General features: G+C 39.5%; 2 protein-coding genes across 4 annotated transcripts in view; one reads left to right on the plus strand and one right to left on the minus strand.

Annotated features, from left to right (window-relative positions):
• Positions 1–15,087, minus strand: part of LOC126778942 (fatty acyl-CoA reductase wat-like) — a 280,657-nt gene that overhangs the window by 21,681 nt on the left and 243,889 nt on the right. The gene's annotated exons all lie outside the window — the stretch shown is intronic.
• LOC126778769 (neurofibromin-like) overlaps positions 1–15,087 on the plus strand; it is a 76,559-nt gene that overhangs the window by 565 nt on the left and 60,907 nt on the right. For all 3 annotated transcript variants that reach the window (XM_050502402.1, XM_050502400.1, XM_050502401.1), the window contains exons 2-16: positions 105–248; positions 4,456–4,642; positions 5,212–5,333; positions 6,011–6,110; positions 6,411–6,511; positions 7,578–7,727; positions 8,149–8,248; positions 9,583–9,725; positions 10,469–10,662; positions 10,995–11,103; positions 11,271–11,429; positions 11,590–11,783; positions 12,236–12,419; positions 12,932–13,118; positions 13,820–13,919. In XM_050502402.1, coding sequence (XP_050358359.1) covers positions 105–248; positions 4,456–4,642; positions 5,212–5,333; positions 6,011–6,110; positions 6,411–6,511; positions 7,578–7,727; positions 8,149–8,248; positions 9,583–9,725; positions 10,469–10,662; positions 10,995–11,103; positions 11,271–11,429; positions 11,590–11,783; positions 12,236–12,419; positions 12,932–13,118; positions 13,820–13,919 — 2,174 coding nt within the window. The remainder of the gene's footprint in view (positions 1–104; positions 249–4,455; positions 4,643–5,211; positions 5,334–6,010; positions 6,111–6,410; positions 6,512–7,577; positions 7,728–8,148; positions 8,249–9,582; positions 9,726–10,468; positions 10,663–10,994; positions 11,104–11,270; positions 11,430–11,589; positions 11,784–12,235; positions 12,420–12,931; positions 13,119–13,819; positions 13,920–15,087) is intronic.

Consider the following 15,087-nt stretch of genomic DNA (forward strand, 5'->3'; position numbering starts at 1 on the left):
ATATTAAAATCATTCGACAGTATTACTTGTATATTAATTGTAGTTTTTGTAAAGGAAAATTCTATTTTTTTTTATTATATTAAAAGAACAAAAACAAATTGCAGCTACCATACAAAACTGGGGCTCAGAACCTCCATTCTCGTATAAATGAAGAACAGTGCAAAGCATGTTTAGTTCAGATAAGTCTGCATCGCTTCTCTTTGGTGATTGCTGGCTTAACAAAAATATTGCAGAGAGTCAATGAATTGGTATGTATTAATCAAATTATATATTTATTTACAAAAACATGTAATGTCAATAATACTAATAACTTGATTAAGTCTTAATTTAAAGCTGGTATAAGTTTTATTTATATTGGCCGGCTCATCCGCCTAACTACTTTAAAAAAAAATATAATAGGTATAATAATATACACGATGGTAGGGCGTGGTGGTGGTGTATAATAATATACAGGGTGGTTTGTGCAAGCCCGTCTAGATAAGTACCACCAACTATAGTAAGTAAAATCTAGGTCTAAAACTTTTCCATAAACATTATTAACTTTGTTTATTTGTGATAGGCCGGTTAAATCCATAAAATCCTTGACAATACCATTAGTTGAGGAGTTTGTGCTATGTACATATAATTTTTTTGAATTGTTTCCATTAAAGCATTCTCAAAGGCTAGCTATTATATTTTTAGTACATTTTATTGCTTTAGTGTTGATTCCATCTATACCAGTACTACAGTTTGCATCGAGATTATCAGTTTACTTACTGGTGGTAGTACTTACTGGTGGTAGTAGGTAGTAATTTAAGTTACTGGTGGTAGAGCTTTGTGCAAGCTCGTCTGGGTAGGTACCACCCACTCATCAGATATTCTACCGCAAAACAGCAGTACTTGGTATTGTTGTGTTCCGTTTTGAAGGGTGAGTGAGCCAGTGTAATTACAGGCACAAGGGACATAACATCTTAGTTCCCAAGGTTGGTGGCGCATTGGTGATGTAAGCGATGGTTAACATTTCTTACAATGCCAATGTCTAAGGGCGTTTGGTGACCACTTGGCATCAGGTGGCCCATATGCTCGTCCGCCTTCCTATTCTATAAAAAAAAAAAAAAAATATTTTTAAGATTTCAGTAACTGAGTTTTGGCTGAAATCTGAAAGATTGTGAATTGCGTCAGTTAGTGGCTTTGGTAAGGCAAAAGAGGGGCGGTCATGAAATGCCTTTGGTATTTCATTTGCTAATTTGGTCCCTATTGTGGGAAACTAATCATTAAATTTTTGACAAACTTCCACAAGATTAGTTACAAATTTACCATCTATATAGAGTTTTGGAGGAGCACAAATTTGTTGTTTGTGTGTTAACTAGGTTGTACATCCTTTTTGTTTTTTTTTTACAATAAATTCTTTATAGTAATAAAAGGTCTTCCTATATTGAATCGATTTGGCTACCAGGTTAACTTTATATTTACCAGGAGGCAATAATTACTTATGGATATAAGTAGTTTTATATTCTTATGAATGTAAGCTGATACACTACCTCTTTTTGAATCAGTCCTGTAATTATAATAGTGCGTGTAGTTGTCGATTTTAAGTCGTTGCGCTTGTTCGTCAGGGGCTATCCACGTTTCCGTTATTAAGATTATATGTGTCGTGTCATCCCTTTTATATATTTTATAGTAAGCTCGCTTTCTCCATCTTTTTGACGACGAGTTCCTCTTGAAGATTCTTCAGATATCTTTGTTGTGTGGAAGTTTGGTCCGAGAAGATCCTAATATTTTCTGGTAATTTCTCTTTGCTACGAAGAAGTGTCTTTAGAGGTGCTGTAGTATATTCATTTAAATAATATACAAAATTTAAAGTTTCTAAGCCAATGCGTTCAAGAGTTCTAGGCTTATGTGCCATGATCAATAAACCGCTCTCCCTTTACGCCACTATGTTTCAAAATTTCAAATTTCTAAGTCAATGCGTTTAAACGTTATATAAGGTACAAAGTAGTACAGTCTCGTAGAAAAGTTTAGGCTCAGGAATGTTATCTGTCGGCTAGTTTCAGCAACGTCACACTGGCGGGGATCACCGCAGCGCGCCTTATTTATGTCAGACGCCAGACGTTCAACATATTTAATCCTCAAAACGTTTTTTTTATTATCTCCATAAATATATTATTTATCATTTGCATCATTCGACAATTAAATACGCGTTTACACCGATATCCGTGGATCCGTTAAATGAATAATTTTCGTCCCGCGTTGACTGCGTGTGAGAGTGGCCCTTCCAATCTGTGTGGGTGTTAGGTATCCTATCTCCTCTTCTGTAATGTATACTTGATGGCTCAAAAGATAGTTACTATTATTGGCGTAGTGTTTTTTGATCTCCAAGCTAATATTAAATGTCAAGTCAGAGTACAGTAACAGCCTGTTAATGTCCCACTGCTGGGCTAAGGCCTCCTCTCCATTTTGTGAAGGTTTGGAACTTATTCCACCACGCTGCTCCAATTTCAACAGATTTCTTAATATTTACTCTGACTAAGCCGAGATGGCCTAGTGGTTAGAACGCATAAATCTTAATCGATGATCGTAGGTTCAAACCCGGGCGAGCACCACTGAATTTTCATGTGCTTAATTTGTGTTTATAATTCATCTCGCGCTCGATGGTCAAGGAAAACATCGTGAGGAAACCTACATGTGTCTAATTTCACTGAAGTTTTGCCACATGTATATTCCACCAACCTGCATTGCAGTAGTATATTGCACCAAGTGGCTCGACCTAACTCGACATTTCGAGGAACACGGATATTTTCTCTCCCTCCTTAAAATAAATATGCGATATCCCAGTTGATTTGTCTCATATACCCATAGAAGTCCATGCAATGCTGCAAAAGATGGAATTTTCAAACATTGCTTGCCATGTCATTCGGAATTAATAAATCTGTCTTCCAAAAATGTCTATATCGGTGGTGATCACTTAACATCAGGTGGCCCATTTACGTCCGTCTACCTGTAACATAAAAAAAGTTTAGGTAACTATTGCGGGGGGCCTAAAACAGTATCCTCGCTGATCCTACAACTGGAATGTCGCAAGCCGTGTATAAATTAGTTCATTGTTAATTAATCTAGATTAGAGTTCAAAGGTCTGTGTCGGTTACTCGTTGACGTATTAATACGTTAATAATAATAATAATGTCCTCCAGACCGATTTCGGTCACGGCGGCCAATCTCAAGAGAGATTAGCCAACTACGCAATAGATATTATAGTGCAAAAGTGTGCGCAAACACAAGTGCACTCTATTCCCTAACTCTCTCCCTAATCCGATGGAACGGCAATCTGTCGGATTGCCGGAAAGAGTTCAGGCGCAGGACCAACGGTTTTACGTGCTTTCCGAGGCACGGGAGTGAACACACTTCAAACTTCCAGACTCCAGGCTGCTACTAAGAATTTTCTGACAGAATAACCCAGTATCTTTTTATTGGCCCGACCTTCGAATTGAACCCAGGACCTCCGGGTCTTCGGCCTTACCTCAATCCACTAAACCAACGAAGCAATCAATACGTTAATAGTGTATAGGTGTATATATACAAAGACTAAATTCGAATAATAACAATAATACACCAACAAACATTTGATATATAAGATGTCTAAAGTTTAGATGAACGTCATCTCACATTTAGGTAACACAGAACTATTGTATTATAATAATAATATCCTGGAACATTATTCACACACGGCCATCTGATCCCAAACTAAACAGAGCTTGTACTATGGAAACCAGACAACTGATATACTATATATACTACTTTTCTTTTGTAAATACATACTTATATAAATAATTACACCCAGACTCAGGGCAAACAGACATGTTCATGCACACAAATGTCTGTCCTGGGTGGGAATCGAACCCATAACCTTCGGCGTGAATGACAAGTATCTACCAACCACGCCAACCGTCGTTATGTAATTCATATTTTTATTAAAGTTCATACTTATTTGCATGGGATGCGCATACGATTGCAGATGACTGTGTTCCTTGGTACGCGAATATGGACTTTAAATACTGCGTAGATACTTCAATTTCCCTTGTACAATTACAAATGCACAGCGATTCAATGCGGCGCGTTTGATAAGAATCGTTATTTACGTTTTTTTATATAGTATAGGAAGGCGGACGAGCATATGGGCCTCCTGATGGTAAGTGGTCACCAACGCCCTCAGACATTGGCATTTTAAGATGTTAACCATCGCCTACATCGCCAATGCGCCACCAACCTTGGGAACTAAGATGTTATGTTCCTTGTGCCTGTAATTACACTGGCTCACTCACCCTTCAACCCGAAATACAACAATACCAAGTACCGCTGTTTTGCGGTAGAATATCAGATGATTGGGTGGTACCTACCCAGACGAGCTTGCGCAAAGCCCTAGCACTAGTAAACGTATTTTACAGGTAAAACTATTCGATCCTCCTGTTTTCTTTTCAGCATCAACCAACGACCACTACATGCGTCAACCGACCTCAAACGGAGCTGGAGAAGGGTTACCATGATAGTTTAGTAATAGTCTTAGATACACTAGAGATATGCCTCAGCTCTCAGCCCAAGGACACGGCGAAGTACGAGGAAGCGATGAACGTTAAGATCTTATTGCGAGAAGTTTGCCAATTTATTGGTAAGTTGAATTCAGATATAACCAATACCTTCCATTAACCCCAATTTCTTTGAAAGAATTGATGGAACTGACGGTAAGTATGGATTAAAGTTGAGGCTCAGGCTGGAAGACGTGAATCTAAAACGAAGTTTGCTTGCCTAGTTTGCGATAAAGCGAGTCTTATACAGCGTCCTCTGCCCAGTGCCTAGTGGCTAGCTATAAGGCCGCACATCGCGAGGTCCTGAGTTCAAATCCCATCCCAATCCCAGGTCGGGCCAGTAAAAAGTTATTAGGTTATTCCGTCGAAGATTCTCAGTAGCAGCCCGGAGTCTGGAAGTTGGAAGTGCGTACACTCCTGTCTCGGAAAGCACGTAAAACCGTTGGTCCTGCGCTTGAACTCTATCCTGTCGTGTCGCGTTGCCTTCCCATCGGATTATGAGGGTGATAGAATAGAGCGTGCACTTGTATATGTCCTGCGGAATATAAATAATAATAAAATATAAATAGTGTCCAAAAATAATAATGTCCTCCTGGCCGAAAATTATTTTCATTATTATTATCAGGTCAATAAGAAATTGTAATTGTTTCAGATCTCCGAAACGAGAGCAATGTCAACAGCACCCTCCTCAGGCAATTAGCGAGTAAAGTACTATTCGCTCTCAGTCTCAATTTTTTCAATGCAGTTTTCAATAAGATAAGCGCACGATTACAGGTTCGTATTGTATTGCCTTAAAACTACTGGTTTTTGTTCGAGGTGTATGTTATATAGCCTAATCCAATGGCAGGTGGAGTAAGTTTAAGAAATAGTCAATATTTCTTAAGGCACCAATGTGTATGAGCGGTGGTCACCACGTACCATCAGGTGGCCCATCTGTCCGTCGGCCTAGATATATTTATATTTCAATTCTTAATGCTTGTATCAAATTTAATGTAAAAAAAATTTTTTTTACTATATATATTATAGCTCTGTATTTATTTTGTTGATATTATATTTGTATGTATGTATATTTTTGATAACTAATTACCGTCTTCACGGATTTCTGCTTAGTCTAAAGGGTGACTGGCAGAGAATGCCTTGAGGCATTAAGTTCGCCTTTTGTTCCAACTACATATTGTGGTGGTCAAAAAAGTTTTAAATTAAATAAGTAAATAATATTTATTGTTTAGTGCATGCTGAGACTATCTTTAATTAGTAGATCATTTAACATATTAATTTCAACGTGTAATATTATTGTTTTTTCATGTGTAATTGTATACTGTTGGTGGTCCTACTTAAATAAACAAATAATAATAATAATTTATATGTAATAGGGGGGGCAATAAAATCCACTCGGCGTTTTGTATGTAACGTTTGTGTGAAACAGTTCTGACGTTTTTTTTTTCTTCTAGGAATTAGCATCTAGCTCAGAAGAAAACCCCGATTACACTGATATAGAGCTGATACAGCACGTCAATGTTGACATATTGAGGCTTATACGACTTTTGACAGGTGAGTCGGTAAATATAAGTAATATCAAATATATCAATACCAAATGTTGCCATATATTTCCCGATTGTCAGAAAGAAATTTAAATTATTAGTTATCATTGAATTTATATAGTTTTTTAAGTATATTTTATCGGCCTCCCCTATAAACGTTGTAAGACCAATAGATTAATTAAGCAATGCTGTGTCTTCTTCTTTCGAATGTCAAATCGATAATGTCAGAAAGAGAGAAATCAGTGTCTAACTATAACTTTTTATATAAGGTCGTATATATGTATGTTTTAAAATCATTATTGTATTTCAGAATCTATTCAAAAGTTTAAATTGTTAAGAAAATCAGCGCGTATAGTACTCGTTGTGTCGCTGGAGAAAGCTGTCTGGAATTGGATGGACACATACCCGCAGGTTAGATTATATATTGTATAATTATCTGTGGAAACTTAACTGATGTCTTATTATTTTACATTAATATGCTATAAGTGTCATCACATTGTCTGTTTCCCTAAAAATGAATGATATAATTTGCAAAAATAGTATTTATTATAAAGCTTTAATATTTAAAAGCAATTATAAACTGGTGGTAGGGCGTTTTGCAAGCCCGTCTCGGTAGGTACCACCCACTCATCAGATATTCTACCGCAAAACAGTAGTACTTGTTATTGTTGTGTTCCGGTTTAAAAGGTGAGTGAGCCAGTGTAATTACAGGCACAAGGAACATAACATCTTAGTTCCCAAGGTTGGTGGCGCATTGACGATGTAAGCGATGGTTAACATTTCTTACAATGGGAATGTCTATGGTCGTTGGTGACCACTTACCATCAGGTGGCCCATATGATCGTTCGCCAACCTATACTATAAAAAAATAAAGTAAAATCAAGTAAATAGTTAAGTTAATTATTTATATAAAAAGCAAGTTGTCTAACAGTAAATGCCCCACTACTGGGATAAAGCTTCCTCTCATTTTATGCAGAAATGTTGGTGTTTACTCGTTTCTCTAATGTGGGCTTGTACTTGGACATTTCATCTCATTTCATATGCAGGTCCTCACAATCTTAACCTGCGACCAATAGAATCAATTGCAAATCAAAGAGAATTCTAAGAGATCATTTCCCAGCTGTGGAACTATAATAATAATAATATTTTATTTATTTCTTTGCAAAAAGTTAACAATTGCCATAAAACATTTAAATACCAGCTAAATAGTGTGAATACTGGTGCTTGCAATAGATAAACTGTTCTACAAGACACCAGGCCTCCACTCCTGTTTATATGAACAAAAAAGAAAAATAAATGTATAAAGTGAGAAGTAAGAAATAAAAAAAAATATAAAATGGAACAAATATGATGTCCATGCTTATGTGAGCGTGAGTACGTGCGCTGTATATAGTAAAGAGCTATTAAAAAAAAGCAAGTGTTATACGACCCTTTTCTACTGTCAGTTTTAAAACATACATATTATTTTATGTTGCAGGAATTCGCAGAAGTCCAATGCCGGCCTAATGATGAATTAAGTAAATGCTGCGCCACACTCTTCGACATCCTACAAGATAGTTTCTCGGACAACAAGAAGTCGAGGGTGGCGATGTGGCCGCTGCAGATTATGTTATTGATTTTGAATCCTGTATGTATAGCAATAGAGTTTGTATTTCAATACACGCTTGTACATTTAATTAATTTTAAAACCACTTCCACACAACCGATTGTGCTGAAATTTTGCACACACTTGATTTATATAATACAAATTATTATAACTATTTACTTCGATTGAGATCAATTTAAATATAATTGTTTATTATTGTCACACGCGCAAATTTATATACATATATTATATAAATTACTCAAATCAATGAAATTTCTAACATTCTTACTGACCCATAATTAATATGTTAGGAGTAGGGATAACATAAGCCCAACAGGTCAAAATAAAAAAATAAATAATATATAATAATATCAGTTTTTAGTGATTTATAAAGTAATAGTCACTAGAATTTGTGAGATACATTTATTGTAGCGGGATGTTATTGTTTATTTTGTATTTCTAGAAAGTTCTGGAAGAAATAGTGAACGCTGACAGCGGGGCGCCGTGCAGTCCGCGACACACGAAGAAGAAGCACTTCGTAGACACTGTTAAGCGCGGACTTAGTGAGTTTATGAAAAGTCACACTTTTACTTTCTCCAAGAATTAACGCATTCAAATTTTCACGTACGAAAAATCTTCTAAATATATCTAAATTGTGGGCGTGGAGCCGGTTTATGAGATTTACATTCAATGCCCCATTGCATTGTAAGAAATTGCATGCGTAGTAAGAACAGACTAAAAGAGATTTTGGTCCCAATAGCATCCTCCGTGGTGACCACCAGAAGCTACCGTCTTTTTTTAACGTTGGAAAATCGCATTACGCGCTTGCCCCACGGGTATAGTGGGGGGGGGGGGGGTATGTGGGGCTCGCCGGTGTCCAAGGCGTCGAGTACGCTCCGAACATCGGAATATCCATTAAAAAACCAGTGGTACCCTTTCCGTCTTAACGAGGAGCGCCACGGGATCGCTTTCGCATGCTACCGTCATTAGAAGTTATCGCCTTAACAACCTGCAGTAATAAATGTTAATTCAGCAACAAGAAAGCATATCAGATATCTATTAATTTATTTCTTACTAACTCAACCCGTGGCTTCGCCAACGTGGATTTCGGATTGTGTCGTAAATCCTGCAAAAACAATTTCGACGTACGTGCCTATTCGAATTATACATATTTAAATTATTAGGTAGAAGCGGTTGTCTAAGGGAATGAGAGTTTCGGTAACTTTCAAATAGCCATAGATAGATAGAATATACTTTATTGTTTACCATATAAAAATTACATAACATATCGTTACAACCTAATAAGCATTTTTATATTATATGTTTTATATAAAAATTGTTTTCAATTTATACGCTTGTTGTCCGCAATTGAATTAATAAAATATAGTAATAATTAATTCAATCGCTTCATTTCAATTTATTCAAAATAATAAAAACATTTGTTTTTATTTATCACTTTAATGTACAAGCAAATGTACCTTCCGATATTTTCTAAGCAAAGTAAGTAAGTAACAGCCTGCAAATGTCCCACTGCTCGGCTAAGGCCTCCCCCCGCTTTTTGAGGAGAAAGTTTGGAGCTTATTCCACCACGCTGTTCCAATGCGGGTTGGTGGAATACACTACTCTAATCGTCCTGCTGCTACCTGCATGTGTCTAATTTCGATGAAATTAGACACATGCAGGTTTCCTCACGATGTTTTCCTTCACCGAAAAGCACGAGATGAATTATAAACAGAAAGTAAGCACATGAAAATTCAGAGGTGCTTGCTCGGGTTTGAACCCACGATCATCGGTTAAAATTCACGCGTTCTTACCACTGGGCCATCTCGACTTTCTAATTTCTAAGCAAACAATGAAATATTCACTCGTTTAAAGTAAAATGTGTGTTCATATTCAGGCCCCCAAAACAATTCGAAGCAGATGACAGAAGCAGCAATAGTGACGTGCGTTAAGCTCTGCAAGGCCTCGACTTACCTGAACATAGCTGACTCCGGCAACGTTACCTTCGTGCTCGTCAAATCCGTCATTAATGACCTTAAGGTAAGTCAATGTTTGTTACACGCTATATATGATAATGGTGTACTGCGTCTTTGGTCTAGTGGCTAGATATAAGGCCTGGAAATCTGGAAGTTGAAAGTATGTACGCTCCCATGCCTCGAAAAGCACGTAAAGCTGTTGGTCCTGCGCTTGAACTGATGGTGTTGGATTTGCCGCCCTATCGGATTATAAGAGTTAGGGAATAGAGAGTGCACCTGTGTTTGCGCACACACTTGTGCACTATAATATCTCCTGCGTAGTTGGCTAATCTCTCATGAGATTGGCCGCCGAGGCCGAAATCGGTCTGGACTGACCTGACTGATCATGGTAATTTATTACTTATATTCGATGGTTGAAAATGCAAGTTAATATTATTATTCAAACAGTAACTTAATATGTAGGTATTGTACTTGGCCACAGGACCAAGTGCAAGTCCGTCTGCGTTGGTTACTCTGCCGCCTGTAAACAGCATTATTGTAAATAGTCAGAGCAATGCTTAATATTGTTGTGTTCAGATATGAAATGTGAGTGAGTGAGCAAAGTAGGCACAAGGGACATAACGTCTTGGTTCCCAAGGTTGGTGCATTGACAATTTGAGGAATGGTTAATATTTCTTACGGCACCGATGTCTATGGGCGGTGGGACCACTTCCTCCAGACAGCCCATGTGCCTCCGCTATGAACGCATGTATGTATGCATGTATGTATGTATGTATGCATGTATGTATGTCACGGCGCCTCCCGCAGTCGCTGCTGTTCAACCCCAACAAGCCGTACGCTCGCGGCGCGCCGTGCCCCGGGTACTCGGAGCTGGACCTGCTGACGGACTGCTTCGTGTCGCTGTTCCGCATCACGCCGCACTCCAACGACACGCTCAAGGTGTGCCTGAACCTCGTCACCAACATCTCCTACCACTACGTCATCGTCGACTCGCTACTCAGGTGAGTTCTACTGATCTCTTATTCCTGTTTCTTGCCGACTACCGTTGATTCTTGCAAGGAATGGTTAATATTTCTTGCAATGTCAATGACTTATATTTTACACGTGGTAAAGGAAATTAGAGTCTATATACAATAGTTAAAGTCCACATTCGGATATCCGAATACAGTCAGCAATCGTATGCCGCGGCATGCAAGCGTTCCATGCAAATATTGACTTTATATATTGCGTAGACAATTCAATTTCCTTTTTCACATGTAGTGTTAATGTGAATCGTAATTTAAACGATAGTTATACAAGTATCGATTCAATAATTTTGATGAAATGTTTTCAGGATAATCAAACAGCCTCGATTGCCGTGGTGGCCGCAAATTGAGCTGCTCTACTCGAGAGCTGCGGAACTACGGGCAATGTTTACGGACACGTTGAATAAAGCATCGCAGGTATTATATAAAAATCAAATAAATATATATTTCTTACTGTTATAAAATTAATTAGCAACGAAGTATATAGTGGTCTGACCAAGGCTTAAATCAATATATTAAAAAAAAACACTACCATAATAAGTACACTCAAATATAATTAATAAAAGCTTTTTTTCTATTTTCAGGCCTATAAAGTCCACACGCCATTACGAATGATATCATTATCACTAAAGTCTAAGGAAGTTCAATCGAAATTCAACAAGTCAGAAGAGATGACAGCGTATAGGAACCTGCTCCTACTGCTGGTGAAACTAGTTCACGCTGATCCCATGCTCATGTTGAGTGTAAGTTATTTCTTGAGTCATTTCAGAATCATATAATCCTGTATAAGAAGACTTGTTGCCTGGTTCCTTAACTTGACCTTGAATTTGCGATTATCTCTTTAGAGGCGCACGCGCATCTTATCTGTGCTTACTAATATTTTTTTACTTTAATTTCCAATAGAATCGCAGCCGTACGGGGATAGAGATCCAATCGTCTACTATGGAACTGATCAACGGGCTCGTATCACTTGTTCATCACACCGGGATGGAGGAGATATCCCAGGAGGCGATGGACGCGCTGCTCGCCCTGCACAGGCCGGATAGGGTGCACATGTGGAACCCTGAAGCGCCGGTCGACACTTTCTGGGATTTCAGGTAAGAATAACCGGTCATGTTTTGTCTAATTAAGAATCTAGCCAGTCTGGATCAACATCACCTATAGCTGACTCCTATGGTAGGAGTGAAGATGAAATGAACAAGTTTGACCTTGACTTAAAATGGTACCATTGGTGGAGATCAAAATAATCAGTCATTGTATGCTAATTCGTGTAAAAATTTGAATATTGGTGAAGTTGTTATCGGAGCTATGGAAGTGAAATAAATAAATATACATTAATTAAGAAATGTTTGTAATGCATAATATAACAGAATTATTAGCGAATTGCATGGAGTTGGATATAATATACTTTGTAGTTTTACGTAGTGCCGTAATTAAATAATCTTTAAAACTTAAGATGTCTTGGGCCCAGCGGGGGGATATTTACGTGCTGTTAAACAGTACTACTGTTACGTATTACTACTATACCAATATAATTTCCTCACTCCAGCTCGCAAGTTCTGTACAACATAAGTCAGAAGCTGATCCAGCGACAGATCGGGAACTATCGCGAAGTGCTGCGTTGGCTGCGCGACGTGCTGACATGCCGGAACGAGTTCCTCGCCAAGCACAAGGAGTACGCCAACGTCGGCTCACAGATACTGTTATGCAAACCGGCGCATATTCAGTTGGAGGTAAGTTGGAATTAAATATTCTGAGTAGATAATCTGATGTAGTACTGGTGGTAGGATTTTGTGCAAGCTAGTCTGGGTAGGTACAACCCACTCACCAGATATTCACCGAAAAACAGCAGTACTTGATTTTGTTGTGTTCCAGGTTGAAGGGTGAGTGAGCCAGTGTAATTACAGGCACGAGGGATATACAATCTTAGTTCCCAAGGTTGGTGGCGCATTGGCTATGTAAGCGATGGTTTACATTTCTTACAATGCCATTGTCTAAGGGCCTCGGTGACCACTTACCATCAGGTGGCCCATATGCTCGTCCGCCTTCCTATTTTATATATAAAAAAAAATCGCTATACTCTGTTTTAATCTGTGTCTAAGCAAACAGATGCACTCGCATCCGACATATTAAAACACATCTGAATTAAGAATATGTATGTAACCACAGATAATACAGTGCAGGATACCTGCAAATGTAGGATGAAATACTGCCTCACGTTTATTCGCGCTGGCGCTCGTCGCAGGTGGTGTTCTTCATGTGCCTGTGGTCCGTCGACACGGAGGAGGTGCTGGTGGCCATGTCGTGCTTCGCGCTGCTGTGCCAGGAGGCCGACACGCGCTGCGGCTCGGACGACGTGTCGGCGCACACGCTGCTGCCCAACTACGCCGTGTTCCAGGAGATCGCGCACACCTCCACCGTGCTCACCACCGGTGCGCCCCCCCACTGCTATTTGCACCTACACAAATAACTTAATGTATACTCAACGTCATATTTGAATTATAAAAAATTGATTGAGTACCAGAAATATTTACGAAAAGTGGTACTCGTTAGTTATTAGACTGATATTAGTAATGAATATCATATGATATTATATATATGATATCATTTATATTATAGCTTTCGATTCTCGATTTTCTGTATAAATGAAATTATCTAAAACAATTATCATAAACAAAAGTTGGGCGTGGCTTAAATATCTGAATGACGAAGGTCATAAGGTACTGTCGGCATCTTCAATAAAAAAAATATCAATTTACAAGCAGCCAGTCAGGACATGGCCAGAGGATGCTTTTACAAAAACATTCACAGTAAGAGACATGACACCGTAGTTTCCAAGAATTGTTAGCAACCAATTATGTGACCACTTGGCATCAGCTCTTGTCAGTTTATATAGACCCTTATTGTACACGCGTGGAGCCGGGCCAGAAAGCTAGTATTATTAATATAAACATAGAAGTTTTGGAACTTCTAATACATCGTTATTCCATTACTCACCACCGTGCACGAGATGGATTATAAACACAAATTAAACTAATGAAAACTTGCCAGTACTTGCCATCTCTTTTCTATAATAGTAAAATTTAATTCTAGAATATTCCATATCAATTACTAATATAACACTATGATTTAGGTTCAGCAGCTCTTCAAAAACGTATAATGGCATTGCTGAGGAAGATAGAACATTGCGTGAACGGTGTTCAGCCTGCCTGGGAGGAGACGTTTATACGTTGGTGAGTACACCATTTTATACACTTGGGCTTTTATACACTTGGGCTACCTCGTTTGTTTAAAGGCTAGATCATAAGGCCTCAAATCGCTAGAGACTGGATTCAAACCCCTGTTAAAAGCCAATAAAAAATAACCTGACAATGAACTCCCCGGAAATGCCTCGGAAGGTACGTAAAGCTTGATACTCTTCCCGGTCGTGTCGGATTGCTGTCCCATCAGATTATGAGATAGAGGGTATAGAGAGTGCACCGGTATTTGCGCATTCGTAATGGCGTGTGGACTTTAGACCGTGTCGATGCTTAAGACTAGGCAAGTCAACGGTCAAACGCTTGCCTATTAAGTGTAAAAAAAGAAAAATTATGTTTCACGCAGTTGGCTAGTCTCGTGGAGAGAATTCGTTGTTGTGGGTACGTACTTCTCTCCCAACCGCGGCCTGGCGGATTTCGAAATTTATCTTGGCTCAATCAGAGCTGCGGTGACCAGGCAGTCACTGAGGCCGATACTGGTCTTGGGCGACTTCAATGCCAAATCACGTGCCTGGGGCAACCCTGCCACGAATCCGCGAGGAAGGGCCATTCAGGCGTGGGCACTACTCTCCGGCCTGTCCCTACTCAACAGGGGGCAGGTTTACACGTGCGTGCGGCAACAGGGGGGGTCCGTGGTGGATCTCTCTTTCGCCACATATGTTGTAGCACGCAGAGTGTTGAATTGGAGAGTAGAGGAGGAGGTGGAGACTCTGTCGGACCACAGGTACATCCGGTTTGAGATCTCTACCTCTCGCAGGTCGGTGGAACCCTCAAGGGTGCCAACCACGCTTCCGAGGTGGTCTCTTAGCCAGCTAGATCGTGAGCTGGCCAGGGAGGCTGCCATCTTACAGCGGTGGGGTTCCACAGGAAGATGGGAGGGCACCAGTGCAGAAGAGCTAGCGGGCCACATGCGCAGTGCCCTCAAAGAGGTCTGCGATGCTGCCATGCCTAGGTTCCAGCGCAGAGCTCCGCGCCGGCAGGTGTATTGGTGGTCGCCCGTAATAGCAGAGCTTCGGGCGACGTGCAGCCGGGCGCGAAGGGCTTACTTCCGTTGTAGGAGGCGCAACGGCTTTGATGCGGGCTTGGAGGGACAGCTATTGGCCGCTTATCGTCAGCTGAAAAAAGACCTACAGCTGGCGATAAG

The sequence above is a fragment of the Nymphalis io genome, chromosome 27 (genome assembly GCF_905147045.1).
Source record: "Nymphalis io chromosome 27, ilAglIoxx1.1, whole genome shotgun sequence".
Classification (NCBI taxonomy): domain Eukaryota; kingdom Metazoa; phylum Arthropoda; class Insecta; order Lepidoptera; family Nymphalidae; genus Nymphalis; species Nymphalis io.